The sequence below is a fragment of the Oncorhynchus mykiss genome, chromosome 4 (genome assembly GCF_013265735.2).
Source record: "Oncorhynchus mykiss isolate Arlee chromosome 4, USDA_OmykA_1.1, whole genome shotgun sequence".
NCBI classification, from domain to species: domain Eukaryota; kingdom Metazoa; phylum Chordata; class Actinopteri; order Salmoniformes; family Salmonidae; genus Oncorhynchus; species Oncorhynchus mykiss.
The window spans coordinates 33,668,418-33,693,126 of record NC_048568.1 but is presented as its reverse complement, the minus strand read 5'-3'; the positions used below and the strand labels follow the sequence as shown (position 1 = coordinate 33,693,126).

General features: G+C 40.4%; 2 protein-coding genes across 2 annotated transcripts; one reads left to right on the top strand and one right to left on the bottom strand.

The window, feature by feature from the left end:
* The first annotated feature begins 768 nt into the window (after positions 1-768).
* zgc:112001 (uncharacterized protein LOC550384 homolog) lies at positions 769-2,509 on the top strand. Its single transcript, XM_021600974.2, has one exon. It carries the CDS (start codon positions 1,070-1,072, stop codon positions 1,952-1,954), a length of 885 nt encoding a protein of 294 aa, XP_021456649.1. The 5' UTR covers positions 769-1,069; the 3' UTR covers positions 1,955-2,509.
* A 16,706-nt stretch (positions 2,510-19,215) lies between these two features.
* LOC110522527 (4-galactosyl-N-acetylglucosaminide 3-alpha-L-fucosyltransferase 9-like) lies at positions 19,216-23,955 on the bottom strand. The gene is made up of 2 exons (XM_021600973.2): positions 23,704-23,955; positions 19,216-22,825 (listed from the first exon to the last, which is right to left on the bottom strand). Exon 2 carries the CDS (start codon positions 22,822-22,824, stop codon positions 21,712-21,714), a length of 1,113 nt encoding a protein of 370 aa, XP_021456648.2. The 5' UTR covers position 22,825; positions 23,704-23,955; the 3' UTR covers positions 19,216-21,711.
* Between the last annotated feature and the right edge of the window lie 754 nt (positions 23,956-24,709).

Below are 24,709 nucleotides of genomic sequence, written 5' to 3'. Positions count from 1 at the left end.
TGTAGTAACCTTTAGGGGTTCTTTAAATTGAAACTGTGGGGGAACCCCTATAAGTTCTTCGAGGAACCATTTAAAAGGGTTTGTTAAAGAACCCGTTTTAATGCTTCCTCGAAGAACCTTTTGAATAACCTTTTGGGGTTAATCATAAAAATAAAAAAATACCCCCTCCCTATATATTTTTTTATATTATTATTATTAATAATAATAATACACATAAAAATAACCCAATATTTGAGTTCTCAGTGTTTATTATGATTTTAGTGGCAAAGCATAATTAAAAAAATCTAAATATGAGGTCAACTTCCTGCAGAGCCTCAAGTCCTCTGGTGTGTTGATGTTCTCCGTATCCATAGCCAGAATGATTTTGCAGGGCATTGTGAGCGAACAGGTTTCCTGTTATATTCATCAGAGGTGTAGAGAGGGTGAAGTCTGTGAATCCAAAAAATAGTAATTATACAGATGATCAACAAAACATGCACACAACAGTATTCATACCTTGGTATTTGTGGTGAATGTGAATGAAAAAAAACTGTTTTGATCATGGTTTTCATACCCTGTTCATAAGGTATGGGATATTCAGTGAAGAGGTCATGGAGGAGGGTGGTAAATATGATCTGCATAACATACCAATACCAATTGACATAACTTTGTTTGCCTTCAACATATTTTTATTGCCTACATATTCTTTCCTCTTTACGATTTAATTCAGAGAACATTTGGTTAAAATATTAGATCCAGGCGCCTGCGTAGTAGCACTGTACTGCGGAGGGAAATCCCACTCCCAGTTCAGATGTGTGTTGGGGGCGGTTGCTGTGAAATGGGGGTCCTGTAGCCGATGTGTGTGCATGTAGGCTAATCCTGCGTGTGTGCTTGAACGTGTATATTATAATAGTTCGAAGTATTAGAATAGTCCGGCCTACATACAAACAATATAAGTATTTTAACCTAGTAGACTACCATGGACAGTATGTGCGATTTTAATTTTTATAAATAGCACATGCATGAACTGCGGTCTCATTGAAGGACACGAACGAGGGGCATTAGTAAAGCAATCGGACCTCAGATCATCATGTCTACTTCGGCTACGAACAATGGTAGACTCCATACGGACGAGAAATGCAAACAGCGAAAATACCAATCTTTTCTCTTCTACCAGGCCGTGCGGGATCTAAAGCCTGTTTGGATGTTGGAGGACATGCGGACAATGGAGACTTTTTACTGGGAGGAAGACGCCAGCCAGAGATCCTACACTCCCTCGGAGGCATTACTGTACGCTATCGTACATGACCACCAAGCCTACGCTCAATACTTGCTCAGTCATTACACCGATGAAGCACTGGCCATGCCCGGCGAGCGCTTTTGCTGCTGTCCATCATCGGCCCCGCATTTGGCGATGGCTGTCAGATATGACAGACGGGACATACTAGGTCTCATATTGCAAGAAGCGCATCGACTACCTAGTCTGCGGTCATATATGAACCGAGGCGGATGTTTTCACATGGAGGACGGTAAAACTCCACTGCATCTGGCCTGTGAGCTCCTGCGCTCAGAGTCCGTTATTCTGTTGTTGGGCAACGGCGCCTCGCCACAGGCAGAAGATCAAAACGGTATGACGCCATTGGATGTCATTTTGGAACAGCTGTGGGACTCCAAAGTGAACATTGGGCCCAAAAAGCTGTGTCTTGACAACTTGTTAATGTTTATGCCAGAGATTCGTTTCAAAATGAAGAGTGCGCTCGAAGGAGACCCAGTTTGTTGGTCCAAAGTCCTAGGTGAGGACAAATTCAAATACCTCGTTGGACAGAAGCCAGCTCCACTGTTTCTCATGGCTATGCAAACAATTCTGAGGCAGCTTCCACCAGAGCAGTTCCCTGACAGCCTAGATGAGCTTCCCATACCCTCCTCATTGAAACCACTACCCTGCAAACAGCTTGGACAGCTGAAAGTGTTTTAAACGTGTTTTGACAAGTTTTAAAAACTGTCTACATGATGTATTTATATGAATGTTTTAGCATGATTAAGATATCTGTGTGATGAGCATGTAGGCCCTATGTATTGTTGTGTCAATACAAACCCCTTGTATGAAATTAAGAGGCTATAAGAATGGGTGCTAATTATGATAATATCTGTGATTCAAGTTTCATATGAAATGAAGAGGTAATTGTGTAAATTATTTTTATTTGATTTTTAAACCTTTTTATATAAGTTGTATGCAAATGTCTACAGTACTACAGACTACAGTATAACAATATATTTTCATTGCTGTGCTGAATTTGACGCTTTTATAGCCTACAGAACAAAGACCATGTGTGATTGGTTATCTGTATAGAATGATTACCTCAAATATGTTTAATAACTTAATAGGAATTATGATCTAGGAACTTTTAAACATATTTAAAATGCCACTATCAATTCCATTATGCTTCTCCAGTGAGCGCTTTCCTCATTATCAACATAATACTCAAGAGAAAAGAGAACTTGAGAAACAAATAAATCGAAACTCGCTTCATTGTTGTTTCTTCTCTTCAGTCTTTTATAATTTGAATAGAAGTGACAAGCTTATTGATTAGTATCTTTCCTATTGCCTTAACTGATAGTTAGATCATTTGTAGTCAGCAGCAGCTCCGCTCTCTGCCGGCATACTGTGGCCTAGATGTGTCATAGTGCTGTCAGTGTTTTGTTTTAAAGCTCTACCATGCCACCGAACACATTCAAATTCCCTTTATAAGCTTCATAAGGACTGTTTAAATGCCCTGTATAAGCTTCATAAGGACTGTTTAAATGCCCTGTATAAGCTTCATAAGGACTGTTTAAATGCCCTGTATAAGCTTCATAAGGACTGTTTAAATGCTCTTTATAAGCTTCATAAGGACTGTTTAAATGCCCTGTATAAGCTTTATAAGGACTGTTTAAATGCCCTGTATAAGCTTCATAAGGACTGTTTAAATGCCCTGTATAAGCTTCATAAGGACTGTTTAAATCCCCTTTATAAGCTTAATAAGGACGGTTTAAATGCCCTGTATAAGCTTAATAAGGACTGTTTAAATGCCCTGTATAAGCTTAATAAGGACTGTTTAAATGCCCTGTATAAGCTTCATAAGGACTGTTTAAATGCCCTGTATAAGCTTCATAAGGACTGTTTAAATGCCCTGTATAAGCTTCATAAGGATGGTTTAAATGCCCTGTATAAGCTTCATAAGGACTGTTTAAATCCCCTTTATAAGCTTAATAAGGACTGTTTAAATGCCCTGTATAAGCTTCATAAGGACTGTTTAAATGCCCTGTATAAGCTTCATAAGGACTGTTTAAATGCCCTGTATAAGCTTCATAAGGATGGTTTAAATGCCCTGTATAAGCTTCATAAGGACTGTTTAAATCCCCTTTATAAGCTTCATAAGGACTGTTTAAATGCCCTGTATAAGCTTCATAAGGACTGTTTAAATCCCCTTTATAAGCTTAATAAGGACGGTTTAAATGCCCTGTATAAGCTTAATAAGGACTGTTTAAATGCCCTGTATAAGCTTAATAAGGACTGTTTAAATGCCCTGTATAAGCTTCATAAGGACTGTTTAAATGCCCTGTATAAGCTTCATAAGGACTGTTTAAATGCCCTGTATAAGCTTCATAAGGATGGTTTAAATGCCCTGTATAAGCTTCATAAGGACTGTTTAAATCCCCTTTATAAGCTTAATAAGGACTGTTTAAATGCCCTGTATAAGCTTCATAAGGACTGTTTAAATGCCCTGTATAAGCTTCATAAGGACTGTTTAAATGCCCTGTATAAGCTTCATAAGGATGGTTTAAATGCCCTGTATAAGCTTCATAAGGACTGTTTAAATCCCCTTTATAAGCTTCATAAGGACTGTTTAAATGCCCTGTATAAGCTTCATAAGGACTGTTTAAATGCCCTGTATAAGCTTAATAAGGATGGTTTAAATGCCCTGTATAAGCTTCATAAGGACTGTTTAAATCCCCTTTATAAGCTTAATAAGGACTGTTTAAATGCCCTGTATAAGCTTCATAAGGACTGTTTAAATGCCCTGTATAAGCTTCATAAGGACTGTTTAAATGCCCTGTATAAGCTTCATAAGGACTGTTTAAATGCCCTGTATAAGCTTCATAAGGACTGTTTAAATGCCCTGTATAAGCTTCATAAGGACTGTTTAAATGCCCTGTATAAGCTTCATAAGGACTGTTTAAATGCCCTGTATACGCTTCATAAGGACTGTTTAAATGCCCTGTATAAGCTTTATAAGTCCTATTTAATTAAACATATATTATTACAAGTCATATTGGCGTGTGTTACAATTGGCTAAGAGACTAATAAAAGCCTGGTATAATACCCTTATATACCCTTATATAGTCAATCAAATGTATTTATAAAGCCCTTTTTACATCAGCCAATGTCACAAAGTGCTATATTGAAACCCAGCATAAAACCCCAAACAGCAAGCAATGCAGATGTACAAGCACAGTGACTTGGAAAAACTTCCTAGAAAGGCAGGAACCTAGGAAGAAACCTAGAGAGGAACCAGGCTCCGAGAGGTGGCCAGTCCTCTTCTGGCTGTGCCAGATAAAGATTATAACAGTACATGGCCAAGATGGTCAAACGTTCATAGATGACCAGCAGGGTCAAATAATAATAATCAGTGGTTGTAGAAGGTGCAACAGGTCAGCACCTCAGGAGTAAATGTCAGTTGGTTTTTCATAGCCGAGCATTCAGAGTTAGAGACAACAGGTGCGGTAGAGAGAGAGTCCAAAACAGCAGGTCCGGGACATGGTAGCACGTCAGGTGAACAAATCGGGTTTCCATAGCCGCAGGCAGAACAGTTGAAACTGGAGCAGCAGCACGAGCAGTTGCACTGGGGACAGCAAGGAGTCATCAGGCCAGGTAGTTCTGAGGCATGGTCCAAGGGCTCAGGTCCTCCAGGAGGGGAGGAAGGAGAGAGAATTAGAGGGAGCATACTTCAATTCACACAGGACACCAGATAAGACAGGAAACTCCAGATATAACAGACTGACCCTAGCTCCCCAACACGTAAACTATTGCAGCATAAATACTGGAGGCTGAGACAGGAGGGGTCAGGAGACACTGTGGCCCCGTCTGACGATACCACCGGACAGGGCCAATCAGGCAGGATATAACCCCACCCCCACCCACAGCCCCCACACCACTAGAGGGATATCTTCAAACCACCAACATACTACCCTGAGACAAGGCTGAGTATAGCCCACAAAGATCTCCCCCACAGCACAAACCCAAGGGGGGTGCCAACACCGACAGGAAGATCACATCAGTGACTCAACCCACTCAAATGACGCCAAAGGGACGGTATGGAAGAGCACCAATAAGCCAGTGACTCAGCCCCTGTAATAAGGTTAGAGGCAGAGAATCCCAGTGGAGAGAGGGGAACCGGCCAGTCAGAGATAGCAAGGGCGGTTAGTTGCTCCAGTGCCTTTCTGTTCACCTTCACACCCCTGGGCCAGACTACACAATCATAGGACCTACTGAAGAGATGAGTCTTCAATAAAGACTTAAAGGTCGAGACCGATTCTCCGTCTGACACATGGATAGGCAGACTATTCCATAAAAATGTAGCTCTATAGGAGGAAGCCCTGCCTCCAGCTGTTTGCTTAGAAATTTTAGGGACAATAAGGAGGCCTGTGTCTTGTGACCGTAGCGTACGTGTAGGTATGCAGGACCAAATCGGAAAGATAGGTAGGAGCAAGCCCATGTAATGCTTTGTAGGTTAGCAGTAAAACCTTGAAATCAGCCCTAGCCTTAACAGGAAGCCAGTGTAGAGAGGCTAGCACTGGAGTAATATGATCAATTATTATTATTACTTTTATTTTTTTGGTTCTAGTCAATACAGTGTGACATTTTCTTAAACATGATTTGTGGGTTTGAATAGGCCTCATCAATATCACACACATATTAGGCCAACATTACAATGATGATAGTTTCTCCTGGCAGTAGTTGGCCAGAGGCCAGCGCTCACACAATATTTGTTTCTGGATTGCTGATGTTAAAATAATGATAATGATTCTGATAATAAGCACTGACAGTACACTCATTATGGTCAGAAAATACAGTCTCTCATACAGACTTGCGGGGACATGGGAAATGTAGGCTGAGTGCTGTTCGTCTATCCAAATATCCACCAGGAAAGGTACTGTATGGTAGTCCTCTGTATTTGTGGGCCCCTATTGTTTTTTCTATTGGCGATGGGACCTGAAAAACCTACCCAGATCACTTTGTTGAATCATTTTGAGGCCTGATCAATACACGTGTTATTATCCTCCAAATCAGCATCATCCATATTTGAATTATAATCTGATCTGTGTTTACTTATCAGTGAGACCACTGTAACAACTTCCAACGAGTGTTTGTTTACGTGAAATGAGTGTTTATCATATCTAATTGGTCAGTGATTAATCACCTACACATCAAATCTTTTTCTTTGTTTTATCTGAAGAAACATGGAGGAAAAAGTGCCACAAGGGTTACTGTGGAACACTAGATGCGTAACTGGCTTGACTGGGGTACATACTACAGTCAGTGTGCTTCCTCTGTTAGAAGGAAAGGTTGCCCAACAGATCCATTCAACCTTCAGTTATTTATTAATCATGGATGTGTTGTACAGTAAGCATGTGTTCTCTGAAATGTAAAGAGAGAATTACAGAATGATGAATACAAGGAATATACGTAGTAGCCATGAAATAGTTAACAGTAATACAGCTCTGCCGCTAGATGTCAGTATCTACTTCTAAAAAGGCCACTAAGCACAACTCCCTCAAAGAAACGGAAATACACCTTGCTGTCCAGTAATTGGTCACCGCCATTTTAGACATAAACAGGCCACATGAAGGTATACCAATAAAGCGCCAATAAGTGGCATAAAGCTCTGTAATATACACAAATAAAGGAACATAATAATAAGGCTGTAATAACCTAATACCTTGACAAGGTTACATACAGAGATAATACGGAACAGCTGTATAGGAATTAGTGGAGTGCTCGCATATTAAATATAAACCAGAGGAGGCAGAAATGCAGACAATACAGGTAACATATCAGAATAAACAAACCAAGGGCAGGAATATGCATACTGCGAGTGGCATTTCTGCAAAACTTTAAGTACAAAACTCTAAACGGATAACACTTCTTGTAATGTCATAACCTTTAATTGTGCATTCATTGGAGTCGAACACACCCCACCTTTTAAGTTTATCGTTAGAACGTTTAGTTTAGTCAGTAATATATTAGATAATGATATGTAAAATGACTCAACGGGGAGCCTAACGTTTAATCCACTAGCAAGAAATACATTATAAACTGGGTGGTGCGAATGCTGATTGGCTGAAGCCGTGGTATACCGCGGGTATGACAAAACATTTTTACTGCTCTAATTATGTTGGTAACCAGTTTATAATAACAATAGGAAACCTCAGGGGTTTGTTATACTGTATATGGCCAATATACCATGGCTAAGGGTTATATTGGCCATATACCACACCCCTCAGGTGATATTGCTCATTTATACAATTTTCTAAACTGTTCTTTTTGAAGTGCTAATCATTTGTTTGTATCACATGTAAGTTTGGGGAATGTGGTAAAAAATGTCAGTCGTACAGTTGTGGTATCCTCTATACAGAGCATATGTAGATTAAATTGTCAGATATAGGGGTAGAATGTATTGTAAAGCAGTAGACTACAGTAAAAAGGTATTGTTATATCCTTCCTGTTTGGCCCTGTCCGGGGGTATCATCGGATGGGGCAACAGTGTCTCCTGACCCCTCCTGTCTCAACCTCCAGTATTTATGCTGAAGTAGTTTATGTGTCGGGGGGCTAGGGTCAGTTTGTTATATCTGGAGTACTTCTCCTGTCTTATCCGGTGTCCTGTGTGAATTTAAGTATGCTCTCTCTAATTCTCTCTTTCTCTCTTTCTCTCTGAGGACCTGAGGCCTAGGACCATGCCTCAGGTCTACCTGGCATGATGACTCCTTGCTGTCCCCAGTCCACCTGGCCGTGCTGCTGCTCCAGTTTCAACTGTTCTGCCTGCGGCTATGGAATCCTGACCTGTTCACCGGACGTGCTACCTGTCCCAGACCTGCTGTTTTCAACTCTCTAGAGACAGCAGGAGTGGTAGAGATACTCTTAATGATCCGCTATGAAAAGCCAACTGACATTTACTCCTGAGGTGCTGACTTGCTGCACCCTCGACAACTACAGTGATTATTATTATTGGACCATGCTGGTCATTTTTGAACATTTGAACATCTTGGCCATGTTCTGTTATAATCTCCACCCGACTGGCCACCCCTTATAGCCTGGTTCCTCTCTAGGTTTCTTCCTAGGTTTTGGCAATTTCTAGGGAGTTTTTCCTAGCCACCGTGCTTCTACACCTGCATTGCTTCCTGTTTGGGGTTTTAGGCTGGGTTTCTGTACAGCACTTTGAGATATCAACTGATGTACGAAGGGCTATATGAATACATTTGATTTGATTTGTAAAGCAGTAGACTACAGTAAAAAGGTATTGTAAAGCAGTAGACTATTGTAAAAAGATATTGTTGCAGCATGGTGTAGAGTTAAATCGGAAAGTATTCAGACCCCTTGACTTTTTCCACATTTTGTTACATTACAGCTATATTCTAAACTGTATTATATTATTCTTTTTTTTCTTCATCACTCTACACACAATACCCCATAATGACAAAGCAAAAACAGGTATGTAGAATTTTTTGTAAATGAATAAATCCCCCAGCCCCCTGAAATATCACATTCACATAAGTATTCAGACCATTTACTCAGGACTTTGTTGATCCATCTTTGGAAGCAATTACAGCCTCAAGTCCTCTTGGGTATGACGCGACAAGCTTGGCACAGCTGTATTTGGGGAGTTTATCTCATTCTTCTCCGCAAATCCCCTCAAGCTCTGTCAGGTTGAATGGGGAGCGTTGCTGCACAGCTATTTTCAGGTCTCTCCAGAGATGTTCGATCGGGTTCAAGTCCGGGCTCAGGCTGGGCCACTCAAGGACATTGAGACTTGTCCAGAAGCCAATGCTGCATTTTCTTGGTGGTGTGCTCAGGGTCATTGTCCTGTTGGAAGGTGAACCTTCACACCAGTCTGAGGTCCTGAGTGTTCTGGAGCAGGTTTTCATCAACGATCTCTAAGTACTTTGCTCCGTTCATCTTTCCCTCGATCCGGACCAGTCTCCCAGTACCTGCTGCTGAAAAACATCCCCACAGCATGATGCTGCCACTACCATGCTTCACTGTACGGATGGTGCCAGGTTTCTTCCAGACGTGACGCTTGGCATTCAGGTCAAAGAGTTCAATCTTGGTTTCATCAGACCAGAGAGTCTCGTTTCTCATGGTCTGAGAGTCTTTTAGATTCCTTTTGGCAAACTCCAAGTGGGCTGTCTGTTAGGCGGAGCGGCACAGGGGAACCCAAGAGCAGACTCAGACGAGGAAACAGGGATGAATGAACCAAGGTATTTATTGTGACACAGGGAGATATGGAGTGCAGATCCGGGGAAGCTCGGACGAGTTGTAAGAAACTAGATATGGAGGCTGAGGTTGGAACAGGGTAAACAGGTCAGGAGGGGAATTCAATTGAGTGGTGGTGTGGTGAATCCAGAAAAGGGTAGCAGGGTGGTGAGATGTGGAACAGGAGACAGGATCCAGAGTCAGAGCGGCAAAACTGCAGTGAGAGGATAAACAGCATCAGGCAGGGAAACAGACACAGCAGGGTAACAGGATCTTGAATAATCATACATAGCTAGAATCATAAACTGACTGAGCAGAGATTACGTTCTGGCCTAGTGGAAGTGGCAGGTTTGAGTATTTGTAGAGGTCTTGATTATGGAATGGGTTGCAGCTGGTGGGGATCTGCTCTGACTCCAGCACACCTGTCTCCAACCACACAAGCACACACAGAGAGGGAGAGGGAGAGAGAGAGTGTACTGGGGGAGTGGCTGACGGACTCTTGGCTTCCCATCCTATTCTAACCACCTCTCGCCGGCTTTGTATTCATGTTATCTGATGAAATTGCTGTACAATATGATCTTGATGCACATTCCAATGTTATCAAATCAAAATCAAATCAAACTTTATTTGCCACATGCGCCGAATACAACAAGTGTAGACCTTACCATGAAATGCTTACTTACAAGCCCATAACCAACAGTGAAGTTCAAGAAGAAGAAAATATTTACCAAGATATTTACCAAGATAAAATATTTACCCTCTATAAAGGGTTCTAGCAAGAACCATTTTATCATCTAAAGGTTCTTACTAGAACCGTCTATGAAGCATTCTACCGAGAACCCTTTCATCTTTGGGGGGTTCTTCCTAGAACGGGTAGAACCCACCAGCTATATTAGCCTTTAAAATGTAATTATTTACATTACATATATCATATGGCCTTTCTTTGAGGGCCTAGTTATACCCTACCCTAATACCCTAACACAGTGGTGAGAAAACTCCTGGGCAAGTCACATTATGCTGGCATGCAAAGTGATATGCAATTTCCATTGGAATCCAGCCAGAGTTAGGATATCCAACAATCAAGGCATTAATTTTGTTAAAAGCTTATTGCAATAAGGAAGCTGGTCACACAACGCACAGTGAATGAAGTGAGAGCCCGCACACAAAGAGTACGAAAGCCTTATATAGTCAAGCTATCTTATGCAAGCATCTGCCAAACACGTGATCTTATGTTTATGTATGTGTGTGGGGAGAGACGAAACTGGGTTACGGGGTACAGGCTATAATGAAAAGGTTGTCGCATTCAGGCGCAACTGAGTGAGGATGACAGGTGCCAATGTGACAGGAAGTCACTCCAGACATATTTCCTCTAACAGTAGCTCAATGGTTCCCCCAAGTTGGGCATGCAAGCGCCTTTGACTGTCGGCCCAGATGATGTACATCCTACCCCTACACACACACACACACACACACACACACACACACACACACACACACACACACACACACACACACACACACACACACACACACACACATATGTGAACCTTTCGGCCAGAAACAGGGTCCAAACAGGACCACAGCTTTATCATTGGTGTGCAGGATATAACACCTCGCTCTGTCTCCAGTTAAGCTAAGAGGAACCAGTTAATTTCTGTCAGGTCTTGGCTGAGCTGCCAGGCATCATGGGGTCATACTACCCACAAAGAACAGTTAGAACAGGCCTCTACTAATACATACACACTTTTCTATCTTATATGATTTAATATCTTTAACTATCTCAAGCCCAATGTACATGCAAAACACAGATATTACAGTGAAACAAACAATTCGTATAATCCCAGAATTTTTCCATACGCACAAAATAATAATTATTTTTCTCAAATTATCTCAAATTTGTTTACATCCCTGTTAGTTAACATTTTTAATTTGCCAAGATAGTCCATCCACCAGACAGGTGTGGCATATCAGAAGCTGATTAAACAGCATGATCATTACACAGGTGCACCTTGTGCTGGGGACAACACAATACCACAGATGTCTCAAGTTTTGAGGGAACGTGCAAATGGCATGCTTACTGCTGGAATGTCCACCGGACACTGTTGCAGGAGAATTGAATGTTAATTTCTCTACCATAAGCCGCGTTCTTTTAGAGAATTTAGCAGTATGTCCAACCAGCTTCTCAACCGCAGACCACGTGTAACCACGCCAGACCAGGACCTCCTCATCTGGCATTTCACCTGTGGGATCATCTGAGACCAGTCACCCGGACACCTGATGAAACTGAGGAGTATTTATGTCTACAATAAAGCCATTTTGTGGGGGAAATTTCATTTTGATTGGCTGGGCCTGGCTCCCAAGTGGGTGGCCCATGCCCTCCCAGGCGCACCCATGGCTGTTCCCCGTCATGTGAAATCTAGATTAGGGCCCATGTTATTGAACCCCTGACTGAGACTGGTTGCCAGTCGATGACAAATGACAGGAAGAAACGACAGGAAGAACTAGACGCAGCACCTGATCAAGCATCTCTTGATTCTGCCTCTTTCCTCTCTCCTCATCCTTTCTCTCCTCTCCCTCCAGACAGAATTCTGCATCTAGTGACTTCGGATTGGCCAACAATCTGCCCACTCATCCCATCCCCTCCTCCATCTCCTTACATCATCTACAGCTACTGTTATTGTCATGTTGTCAATATCTGCTAATAAAGTTTGCTAGCCATATCATACTGGGCATATAATATGTGAGATACACAGATGAACTAAAAACACTAGCACTGCAAACACTCAGAACAAAGAGAGTAGCAGTGCCTGGACTTCGCAGTCTCCCTCTTCAAGTCCCCCTTCCGAGACTGTCTGTTGAGAACAAGTGACAGGCAGAACCTCCCAACCACACTGCACCCACCTCTTTATTCCACACACCAGAATTAAGTATTTCAGTATGATTGCCATGTGAGTGCACAAAAAATCATCTGTAAAAATAAATGAATGACAGAACTGTACCAAAAAACGATCAAAGGGTATGTACTCATCTTAAATATTGATCGGTTGGTTTTTACAGCTGTTTAACAAGGTGTTCATTATTGTAAGTTGTAAGGTATCCTTTGATGGTATTCATTTGTTCCACATTATTAATTGTTGTATCCGAGGACCAACAATAGATACAAAAATATTCAACCACAAGGGTGTACCAATGAGCTATGCGAGATAGAAAAAATGAGGACTACTGAAATTATATTATTTAAGTGTAGACAAGGGAAGAGCAGGTTAAAACAAAAACATCAAAGCCAGACAAACCAGTGTATGAATCAAACGGATTTATGAATGGAGTGGAAATTAGATGACTTCGTGATATGTACTTTAATGTGTCAAGCAGATTCCATGTTTTTTTTTGCCATTTCCGAAATTTAGCAACGTTTAAGACATTAATTTAATGTTGCAATGTTAACAAGGGACAAAAAAGTAGTGAGAATTATCGTTTTAATTTTATTAGCTAAACAAAACTTGTTTAAACAGAAGAATTGTTGCAGAAATCAGCCTTGTTCGCATAGCGATGATGAAAATAACGTCATTTAAACTGTAATGATATCCAAAATTATAATGCTAATTATTACACGCAGAAATCCGAAATAACTTCCTCGTTCGCCACTAGTCTCTGTCTTTCGCCCGCTCTGTGTGAGTAGCCATAGCAACTGCTCGGCTTGGCTGCTCTTCTGTTGCCTGCTCTGCGCACAAGGCTGATAATAACAACATTACCAGATGTTGGCATTCAAGGCAGCCCTGCTTACCCGGAGTCGGATGATCTCAATTCCTCTCCTGAAGGTTTCAAAATTGGCATCTGAAGTAAAGTAGTGACTGCGGGGTCGACGGAAGGGTGAGAGGGGGAATTAGCATTTATTTTTTTAATAGATTTTTATTAAGTAAACTATTATTATTTTTTAATGAAACGCTTCACACATACTCTCCCCACCGGGACTCTCGATCCTGTACCGTCCTGACCAGAACTTGACTCCCATTCCTACTTTCCAGGGGAGTTCTGTTCCCATGTCAACCTCTAGTGTGTGTGTGTGTGTGTGTGTGTGTGTGTGTGTACAGTTAGTTGTACATTGGTCTTCATAGTTCAACGCTATATCCACCAATTTGTCACATTTGTGTATTTTCATCATAAATGATTGCTTATAGGTACCTTCATGTGTGTGTAAAATATTTCACAGATGTTTCATTCATAGATTTTAGGTTTGTATGAAAGTGTTTTTTTGCTAAACGCCTATCCATTGTTTATCTTGAATGGAATGTTTGTATCCTGTATATTTGACTGTGATATGTAGTTGTCTCACCTAGCAATGTTAAGATGAATGCACTAACTGTAAGTCACTCTGGATAAGTGCATCAGCCAAATGACAAAAATGTCAAATATACATGTTTTACATACAGATCTCATCAGGGGCACAACTTTCACTTTCACATGTCACCCCCAAATTCAGAAATTGCATTTTTGTCCCCCCAGTTTTATCATTGGAACTTGATACAAAATATTGCAACTGTGTGGTTTTGGGCCATGTGGATGCCTCGGAGTAGTTGGGTAGACTGTTTAGAGTGTTTATCTGACTGGGGAGAAAAACCTAATTTAGGCACTGGATCTGATATTACTTAACTGAATTATTATTTTTAAACATAAATATTGATGTCACATATGTATAATTTGTACAGTTCTTTATTAAAAATGCAGTTATTTGTTATATTTGACTGTAAAACCTAGCAGTAGTGCTTATTTCTCTGAGAGTGAGGCGGATATACAGTGCCTTGCAAAAGTATTCATCCCCCTTGGCATTTTATCTATTTTGTTGCATTACAACCTGTAATTTAAATGGATTTTTATTTGGATTTCATGTAATGGACATACACAAAATAGTCCAAACTGGTAAAGTGAAATGAAAAAAAATCACTTGTTTAAAAAAAGAATTAAAAACTGAAAAGTGGTGCATGCTATGTATTCACCCCCCTTTGCTATGAAGCTCCTAAATAAGATCTGGTGCAACCAATTACCTTCAGAAGTCACATAATTAGTTAAATGAAGTCCACTTGTGTGCAATCTAAGTGTCACATGATCTGTCACATGATCTCAGTTCCTGTTCTGAAAGGCCCCAGAGTCTGCAACACCACTAAGCTCTCCAAACAAGTCAAGGACAAAGTTGTGGAGAAGTACAGATCCGGGTTGGGTTATAAAAAAATATCCAAAACTTTGAACATCCCACAGAGCACCATTAAATCCATTATTACATTTTTTAAAGAATATGGCACCACAACAAACCTGCTGCTGTCACACCCTGACCATAGTTTGCTTTGTATGTTTCTATGTTTTGTTTGGTCAGGGTGTGATCTGAGTGGGCATTCTATGTTGTGTGTCTAGTTTGTCTGTTTCTGTGTTTGGCCTGATATGGTTCTCAATCAGAGGCAGGTGTTAGTCATTGTCTCTGATTGGGAATCATATTTAGGTAGCCTTTTTGGTGTTGGGGTTTGTGGGTGATTGTTCCTGTCTTTGTTACACCAGACAGGGCTGTTTTTGTTTTTTTTGTTCTATTTTCATCTTTATTAAATATGTATCACAATAACCACGCTGCGTTTTGGTCCGCCTCTCCTTCAACAGAAGAATCCCGTTACAGCTGCACACCAAAACTCACAGACCAGGCAAGGAGGGCATTAATCAGAGGCAACAAAGAGACCAAAGATAATCCTGAAGGAGCTGCAAAGCTCCACAGCGGAGTTGTCAAGATCATCATCAGGGTGGAAATGACCAGACCAAGGTGCAGCGTGGTGAGTGTACATTATCCTTTATTAAGAACAAAAACAAGAAACAACAAAATGAATGTGAAGTTTACTAGGGCTATACAGGCCACTAACAAAGTCAACAACCCACAACTAAGGTGGAAAAACAGGCTGCCTAAGTATGATTCCCAATCAGAGACAACGATAGACAGCTGCCTCTGATTGGGAACCACACTTGGCCAACCACACAGAAATACAAAATATAGAATGCCCACCCCACATCACACCCTGACCTATCCAAATAGAGAAAAAAACATCTCTCTAAGGTCAGGGCGTGACAGGAGATTGGAGTATCTATCCATAGGACCACTTTATGCCGTACACTCCACAGAGCTGGGCTTTATGGAAGAGTAGCCAGAAAAAAATCCATTGCTTAAAGAAAGAAATAAGCAAACACGTTCCTGTACAGTTGTTTCCAAAAGTTTTGAGAATGACTCAAATATTAATTTTCACAAAGTCTGCTGCCTCAGTTTGAATGGTGGCAATTTGCATATACTCCAGAATGTTATGAAGAGTGATCAGATGAATTGCAATTAATTGCAAAGTCCCTCTTTGCCATGCAAATGGCCTGAATCCCCGAAAAACACTTCCACCTTATTTTAGCCCTGCCACAAAAGGACCAGCTGACATCATGTCAGTGATTCTCTCATTAGAGGTGTGAGTGTTGACAAGGACAAGACTGGAGATCACTCTGTCATGCTGATTGAGATTGAATAAGACTGGAAGCTTCAAAAGGAGGGTGGTGCTTGGATTCATTGTTCTTCCTCTGTTGACCATTGTTACCTGCAAAGAAACAAGTACCGTCAGCATTGCTTTGCACAAAAAGGGCTTCACAGGCAAGGATATTGCTGCCAGTAAGATTGCCCCTAAATCAACCATTTATCAGATAATCAAGAACTTCAAGGAGAGCAGTTCAATTGTTGTGAAGAAGGCATCAGGGTGCCCAAGAAAGTCCAGCAAGTGCCAGGACTGTCTCCTGAAGTTGATTCAGCTGCAGGATCGGGGCCCCACCAGTACAGAGCTTGCTCAGGAATGGCAGCAGGCAGGTGTGAGTGCATCTGCATGCACAGTGAGGCAAAGACTTTTGGAGGATGGCCTGGTGTCAAGAAGGGCAGCAAAGAAGCCTCTTCTCTCCAGGAAAAACATCAGGGACAGACTGATATTCTGCAAAAGGTACAGGGATTGGACTGCTGAGGACTGGGGTAAAGTCATTTTCTCTGATGAATCCCTTTCCGATTGTTTGGGGCATCTGGAAAAAAGCTTGTCCAGAGAAGACAAGGTGAGCGCTACCATCAGTCCTGTGTCATGCCAGCAGTAAAGCATCCTGAGACCATTCATGTGTGGGGTTGCTTCTCAGCCAAGGGAGTGGGCTCACTCAAAATTTTGCCTAAGAACACAGCCATGAATAAAGAATGGTTACAACACATCCTCCGAGAGCATCTTCTCCCAACCATCCAGGGACAGTTCTTGTGGTCAATCTTCAAGAGGTGGGGGAACAAATAAAAACCCACAGATTATGACAAACTCCAAGCATTGATTATGCAAGAATGGGCTGCCATCAGTCAGGATGTGGCCCAGAAGTTAATTGACAGTTTGCCAGGTCGGATTGCAGAGGTCTTGAAAAAGAAGGGTCAACACTGCAAATATTGACTCTTTGCATCAACTTCATGTAATTGTCAATTAAAACCTTTGACACTTATGAAATGCTTGTAATTATAATTCAGTATTCCATAGTAACATCTGACAAAAATATATAAAGACACTGAAGCAGCAAACTTTGTGGAAATGTAATATTTGTATTTGTACATCAGCGGAACCCATCCAACTTGAAGGAGCTGGAGCAGTTTTGCCTTGAAGAATGGGCAACAATCCCAGTGGATAGATGTGCCAAGCTTATAGAGACATACCCCAAGAGACTTGCAGTGTCACACCCTGACCATAGTTTGCTTTGTATGTTCCTATGTTTTGTTTGGTCAGGGTGTGATCTGAGTGGGCATTGTATGTTACATGTCTAGTTTGTCTATTTCTATGTTTGGCCTGATATGGTTCTCAATCAAAGGCAGGTGTTAGTCATTGTCTCTGATTGGGAACCATATTTAGGTAGCCTGTTTGGTGTTGGATTTTGTGGGTGATTGTTCCTGTCTCTGTGTTTGCACCAGATAGGGCTGTTTTAGGTTTTCAAGTTATTTGTTTTGTTAGTCTGTTGATGTATAGTTGTCTTTATTAAAGAACCATGAATAGAAACCACGCTGCGTTTTGGTCCGCCTCTCCTTCACCTCAAGAAAACCGTTACATGCAGCTGTAATTGCTGCAAAAGGTGTCTCTACAAAGTATTGACTTTGGTGGGTGAATAGTTGTACACTCAAGTTCTGTTTTATTTGTCTTATTTCTTGTTTGTTTCACAATAAAAATATTGTGCATCTTCAAAGTGGTAGGCATGTTGTGTAAATCAAATGATACAACCTGGAATTATTTGTAAGGCAACAAAATAGGAAAAATGCCAAGTGGGGGTGAAGACTTTCGCAAGCCACTGTAAAGCATTTTGCAACAAAAGTAACATGATTATTTGTCTCTCTGAAATGAAACCATCAAGTAGATTTTAAACAAATACATGTCTGTCATTGAACAACCCCATGCCATGATTAGACAGTGAACAATAACACCAATCTCTTTCATAATTTCTTTGAACAATACAAGCAGATTCACCATCATTTCTAAAAATGGATATATACTGTTTTGGAATGAAACTATTGCCTATTCATATTGTATACTGCTTCTGTTTGTACCTGTGTTATATGCACAGGTAGCATGTACAGTTATACACTCTTATCTTAATGTTAGTTCTGCTCTTGTATGTACCATGTATTCATTACCTGTTTCCGCTGTTTCAAAACCACTACCATTCTACCACCTTTCATGCCCATTTCATTCCTGTGTGTGTCCATAAAGTATCCTTGCATGAAACCCCCCTTTATGTTAGAGTGGCCAGGCGGAAGCCACTCCTCAATAAAAGGCACATGACGGCCCACTTGGAGTTTGCCAAAAGGCACCTAAAGGACTCTCAGACCATGAGAAACAAGATTCTCTGGTCCGATGATACCAATATTGAACTCTTTGGCCTGAATGCCAAGTGTAACGTCTGGAGGAAACCTGGCACCATCCGTGAGGTGAAGCATGGTGGTGGCAGCATCATGCTGTGGGGATGTTTGTCAGCAGCAGGGAAAGGGAGACTAGTCAGGATCGAGGGAAAGATGAACAGAGCAAAGTAGAGACAGATCCATGATGAAAACCTGCTCCAGAGAGCTCAGACTGGGGCAAAGGTTCATGTTCCAACAGGACAATGACCCTAAGCACACAGCCAAGACAATGCTGGTGTGACTTTGGGACAAGTCTCTGAATGTCCTTTAGTGGCCCAGCCAGAGCCTGGACTTGAACCCGATCGAACATCTCTGGAGAGACCTGAAAATAGCTGTGCAGCGACGCTCCCCATCCAACCTGACAGAGCTTGAGAGGCTCTGCAGAGAAGAATGGGAGAAACTACCAAAATACAGGTGTGCCAAGCTTGTAGCATCCTACCCAAAAATAATCGAGACTGTAATCCCTACCTAAGGTGCTTCAACAAAGTACAAAGGGTCTACATATTTAGTAGATGTTTTAATTTCTTTATTTTTTTTATGCATTTGCAAACATTTCTTCAAACCTGTTTTTTCTTTTGTCATTATTGGGTATTGTGTGTAGATTGATGAAGAAAACAAACGTATTTAATCGATTTTAGAATTAGGCTGTAACAAAACAAAATGTGAGAAAAGTCAAGGAGTATGAATACTTTCACAATGCACTGTGTGTATTGATGTTTTTTTATTTATTCACGTTAATTGAACCTTTTATTTAACTAGACAAGTCCGTTAAGAACAAATTAATATTTTACAATTTACCTACCCGGCCAAACCCTCCCCTAACCCGGACGACGCTGGGCCAATTGTGTGCCGCCCTATTTGGACTTTGATAGCGACCAGTTGTGATCGGGAGATTAAATTGTAAAACAATGTGAAGGCTATGAGTTCCGTTTTTAAATGTATGTATTTCTGTCCTTGAGCTGACCTTGTCTATTAAAGTTCTGTCATGTTTTGTGTTTTGTGTGGACCCCAGGAAGAGTAGCTGCTGCTTTCGCAACAGCCAATAATAAAATACAAAATAAAATAAAGAATAATTCCTCTCTCCACGCGCCATATGCTGAAGCTGCATATTGTACCCTACACATAGAGAGATGATGGATAATCATAGCTGTCTCGACTTTAAGGAGACATGGAAGTTATCAGAAAAGGGAACATTCACGCATTCGCATATTTTATAACACGATATAGAGCCTCATTTTACTCATTTTAGGTCCATCGAAAAAATTGAACTAATATCGATATACAGTCGATTTTATATATCGGTACTCATTACTAATTAGCGTACAATATAATATAAACCAGGAACTCTTTGTTTACATGTCGAATGAGGTCAGGAAAGTTATTTGTAAACATTGGCATTTTCACTGAACTATGAAGAGCAGGATTAGCAAACAAATCCACAATGCTTTCAGGTTCTACTCACTGGGCACACCACGTCATTTCCACCTGGATAATTGGGTAATATTTGGTTGAGAGTGATGTTGATCAATGAGATTACAAGATTTATTCACCCACTCAAAAAGACAACCATTTAAAAGTTTAAATGGAAAAACAATGCCAGATAATGTGTTGATTTATAAAACAGATGTATGCGTTATTACTCTATAATGTATAGTTCCGGGAAACCTCAATGTGACTATGGATGTCTTCCTCACTGTAAGGTTGAATGTTACATTAGTTTGTAAAACAGCCTTAACTTTAGGCTATTTACTGGATTACAAAAGTAATATAGCATTTTGTTTACTTGACAACGTAAACAAAAATCAACATTTTAAAGGAGATGTACAGTATCTACTGCTTGGATAGATCCATCTGAGCCACTGGCTTAATCCCATTCTTTAACTTTTATTTTTGGTTCAATTGGAGACGTTAATCCAACACATGGTCAAGTTAATAGGCTATTTATGTATTTCAAAAATTATATTGAATTGTGATTGGTTGTCAATGCAACCAAATATAAACAATTGAAGAGGAAAATCAAGTTCAATAATATAACTAAATCAAATCCAACTTGAAATAAAGTATATTTGATTTATCCCTAGTCTTTCATTTTTCGTTGAGATGTAGTCGTGAATCCAACATATCAAATGTTAATTTGAAGACATTTAAAGCCAGACTAAGTCCGAGGCACAGATGCAACTATACAAGCAGAATATAAACCTCTTTAAATGTTGATATTTGGTGCAAAACCCTTGATTCCTGATTCATCAGACACCTACCTCCCTTCTCTATTTTCCCTCTTGCCTCTCACTCAAACCTACACACATAATGCATTTGAAGAGGAAGAGATGTACCAATCACATCCATCTCTAACAATGTTGGTGCAGGAATGATTTGACACATGTATGACGTCTGAGAAATATAATATTTTACTGTCTCTTTACACATACCGCAATGTTTTCATTTGTGTATTTATAAATTTAAAAAAATGGTGAATTTCAAAAGTGTAAATAATGATATTGATGATGGTGAGAGCGTAGTAACCGACGGACTCCATCGCTTTCATAATTTGTGTCTATAAAATCACAATGTTTCCATTTCTATTATCATGTGAGTATATATTTTTTATTTGAAACGAAAAAAATGTTGGCCTTTTGCCAGGTCCGAATATTTCCATAGGAACGGTTTATTTTCACAAACTCGTTAGCCTGTAATACAACATAGAAGCCTTCAAATCTGCCCTTCTAAACGAATTTATTTTAGACCAAAGCCTAAGTAACAGCCATACGATTGAATGAAAAGCAAGAAATAGACAGCTTTGTTTTCAATTTACTTAAAAAAAGACTAATGAACAGAAACAGGCAATAGGCTACAGCTGGATTCACTGTTTCCCCGCTAAATAGACCTACAACGAAACTCAATGTATCGCAATGAGGCTGAATGCACTTGGGTCTGTACAGCAGAGTAGTACAATCCACAAATAGATTTCCTCAAGAAAAAGAGCATACAGACAATATGATGATAATCAGTGGCCTACCGCAGTTTCTCAAAAACATGTGAAGTTTAATAGGTGATCTCGTGCTAGAGAATTGTACATTTTTCAAGCACATTTTGTGCTTTTTTACACACTTTGCCATAAGGCTGAGTGAGAACTTTGCAGTTTTACAGCTAATTTCCTGTAATTCTAAACATTGTTAGTCATGGTTTATGACCTGTTCATATTCATATCTGGGGGGGGGGGGGACTACACCAGTGATGGTAATAGCTCATCAGAAGGGACTAATTAAACCAAATACCATTTGTAAAGATCGTGAACAACCCTGTACTCCTTATGTTTGCCTATATGGTCACAGGCATAACAAATAGATTGGATGAACTCTTGACTCAGTTGAATTAGATGTTGCTGAGCAAATAAGTTTCTACGCCACTGAAAGTAGCGCAGATATGCCTCATCATCCTTGTCCAACTTCAGGAGGAATTCAGCCAGGGCTTTTGCATTGGGAAAGTCATTAACATGGATGAAGGAATCTCCCGGGACAAAGTCCTCATAGTTCTGTCTCGGTGGGCCCAAAACTACTGGCACAGTTCCTGCTGCAAGTGGTCCGTTAAGCTTCTCAGTGATGTAGTCTCTGTGGACTGAGTTCTCAAAGGAGAGGTAGAACTTACAGCTGGAGAGTGTTGAGTAGTAGTCCTCATATCTCAAGAATCTTGCAAAGGCTTTTCCAAAGACATCCACCTTAATATGTTTGACAAGTTCTCTGTAATAGTTATCCCTTACTGCTGTTCCAGTTGCAGGGTTATTGTTACTCACAATCCAGCAAACTAATTTATCCTTCTTGGGCAGCACAAAGTCCTCACCCTGGCCTTTCCTTGCAGTTAAGCGCCAACGTACAGGGATGTCTGCATCTTCCCTATAACTCAAGGTCAAGTTGAAAAGGTTCTCTAGACCAGGTATTCTAATTGTGTTTGTAGGTGATTCCACATGATACCAGATCCACTTCTGGAATGGTGGTCGAGGTGATGGAGGCAAGTTGGATAAATCATGTTTGATGGATTTGTGAAAGATGAGCACCCCATCTGCCTTGTTGTACAGAGACCGGTCATCTGTCAGTTGGCAGCCATCAATGTTGAAGAAAGTGGTGCAATCTCTAAAATCAAACCTGCGGTTTTCAGGCCAGAACCACAACAGCATGATGGGCTTGTCTGGCTCTGGCTGCTTCTTAGACAAGGAGCTGTTCTCAGGTGGCTTTGAGTAATGACGTGGCAAAGCAGGTTGGGGAGGGCAGATCTGAGATGGAGTTGATTGATAGTACATTACAAACAGCGTCAGAAATCCTCCTATACCAAGGATCGAGAAAAGGACAACGCGTACAACTCCAGAAACCATTTTGGGCATTCTGCAAAAAAAATATAACTTTTTGAATGATTTTAAGTCAATTGAATCTTCCTGTACACAAAACGGGTTGTTTTACCTCTTAACAGTCTGTTTGACTTCTTAATTAACAGCTTGTTTTACTTGTTAACTGCTTGTTGTACTTACTAACAGTTTGTTTTACTTGTTAACTGCTTGTTTTACTTCTTAACAGCTTGTTTTGTGTACAGGAAGAAAGTATGAGAAAATAGCAAATGCAACAACTACACAAAGTATATGTCAGCCCAGAACTGTAAACCAAATCCTGTTACAACAAAGGGGAAGCGGACGATACAGGGTCAAGCAACATGGTAAGAGATGTCAGTTAACTTATTCAAGAGGGACAAGTCTGCTTTTATCTATAAAATAGACTTTTATTTGTTAATTTGCTTTTACCCTGTAGCTGAAAGACAACTATCACGTCTCTCTCGTTCATGCCATACACACCCACCTCAGGTCTATGTCTGTCAATAGTTCACTTTTGGTCTCAGTACAACACAATTTTATGGACATTTTACAATGGTTGGTGAGGTGTATTTTAAACAAGTAACTTCAAATCTCTACCCTTTACTAATACAGTTCCAACCTGCTCTTCCGCTTTGTTCTGCAATGTGATCTGGTTTAGGTAATGACAATCTCTTCTAAAATTGTTTCAAATGTATTTGTCATGTGTAAAAACACTTAATCAGACTTAACCTTTGATTATTTCACTTGACCTTTCAAAATGACCCTAAGGATCCTCTCCCTTCATATTTACAAGCAGGTCTATAAAACAAACTATGTTCACTTAGCTACCATATTCTTAGATAAGTGAAGTCTGTAGTTTAATGAGGTCTATAATCAAAGATAAAAAGATCGACTCACGAGTCAACAGGTTGTTCTTGTTCAGAGATGTTCAGTGATCTGCTCTGTGATCGGTTTTGTAATTCCTACACACACCCAGTCAGAAATGTTGAACTGTGTGATTTGTTTCTCAGTCACATACTCATCTGTTCAAGTATATAAACGTGAAACAGTGAGACGCTGTTTCAAATTATCTTCAAAATATACACCTATTGTTTACATTTGAAAAGGAAGAAGCATCAGACAGCGGCAGAAATACGCTTCAGGGGAAAATTTCAGGAGTGGCAAAGCAGATTGTGGTACTTCCTCCTTAGCCACAGCCAATGGGCAGCAAGGGCAGAAATTGAGAAAAACGACCGTAAACTCTGCCAGAGAGAATTATTCTGAATCGATACTTCATTAACCCTACAGCGATTATGATTTATTTAGGATTTTGATATGAGGGTAATGTTTTAAATTCCTGTTGTCAGCATCTTAGCTTCAAACATATCCCCTCCTCCCAGGTATTAGTGTGTCCTGTATCCATGACGCCACTGTTGTGTCCTGATACTACCCGGACAGGTTACCATAACCTTTACCTGTATCTATTTGTTTTTTGAAAGATCCTGGTTCTACATAGCTATCTATCATAGCGCACTGCACTTTATTATGGGCGACAGTTTTGGTATTCATCATTGCATTATCTACCAGAAAGTTGGATGGCCCTCTGATGTCACGTACTGTAGGTTGATACATTGCTATGTTTTCATTTATAAAGCATTTTTACAAAAAGTCCCGCTCTACCTAACATCATTACTAAACTTTAGACACACAAGTTACCACACCCGGTCTCGGGGATGGCTAACTTTGAAAATGATTTTGGTAAAATCAGAATTTAGTTCTTGCACTGTATTTGTGGAACAATCTTCAAAATGTACTCAAATGTAATGTTCTGGCCCCGCTAGTGTAATTCAGAAAGCTGAATGAGGACCTCATTACCATGAATGTGTGTTTTTTTTATGACCGTGTTTTTCTTTCTGCTTGCATT

Coding starts and splice junctions, on each gene's coding strand:
- zgc:112001 (XM_021600974.2), top strand. CDS start 1,070: ATGTCTACTTCGGCTACGAACAATGGTAGACTCCATACGGACGAGAAA.
- LOC110522527 (XM_021600973.2), bottom strand. CDS start 22,824: ATGCCCAAAATGGTTTCTGGAGTTGTACGCGTTGTCCTTTTCTCGATC.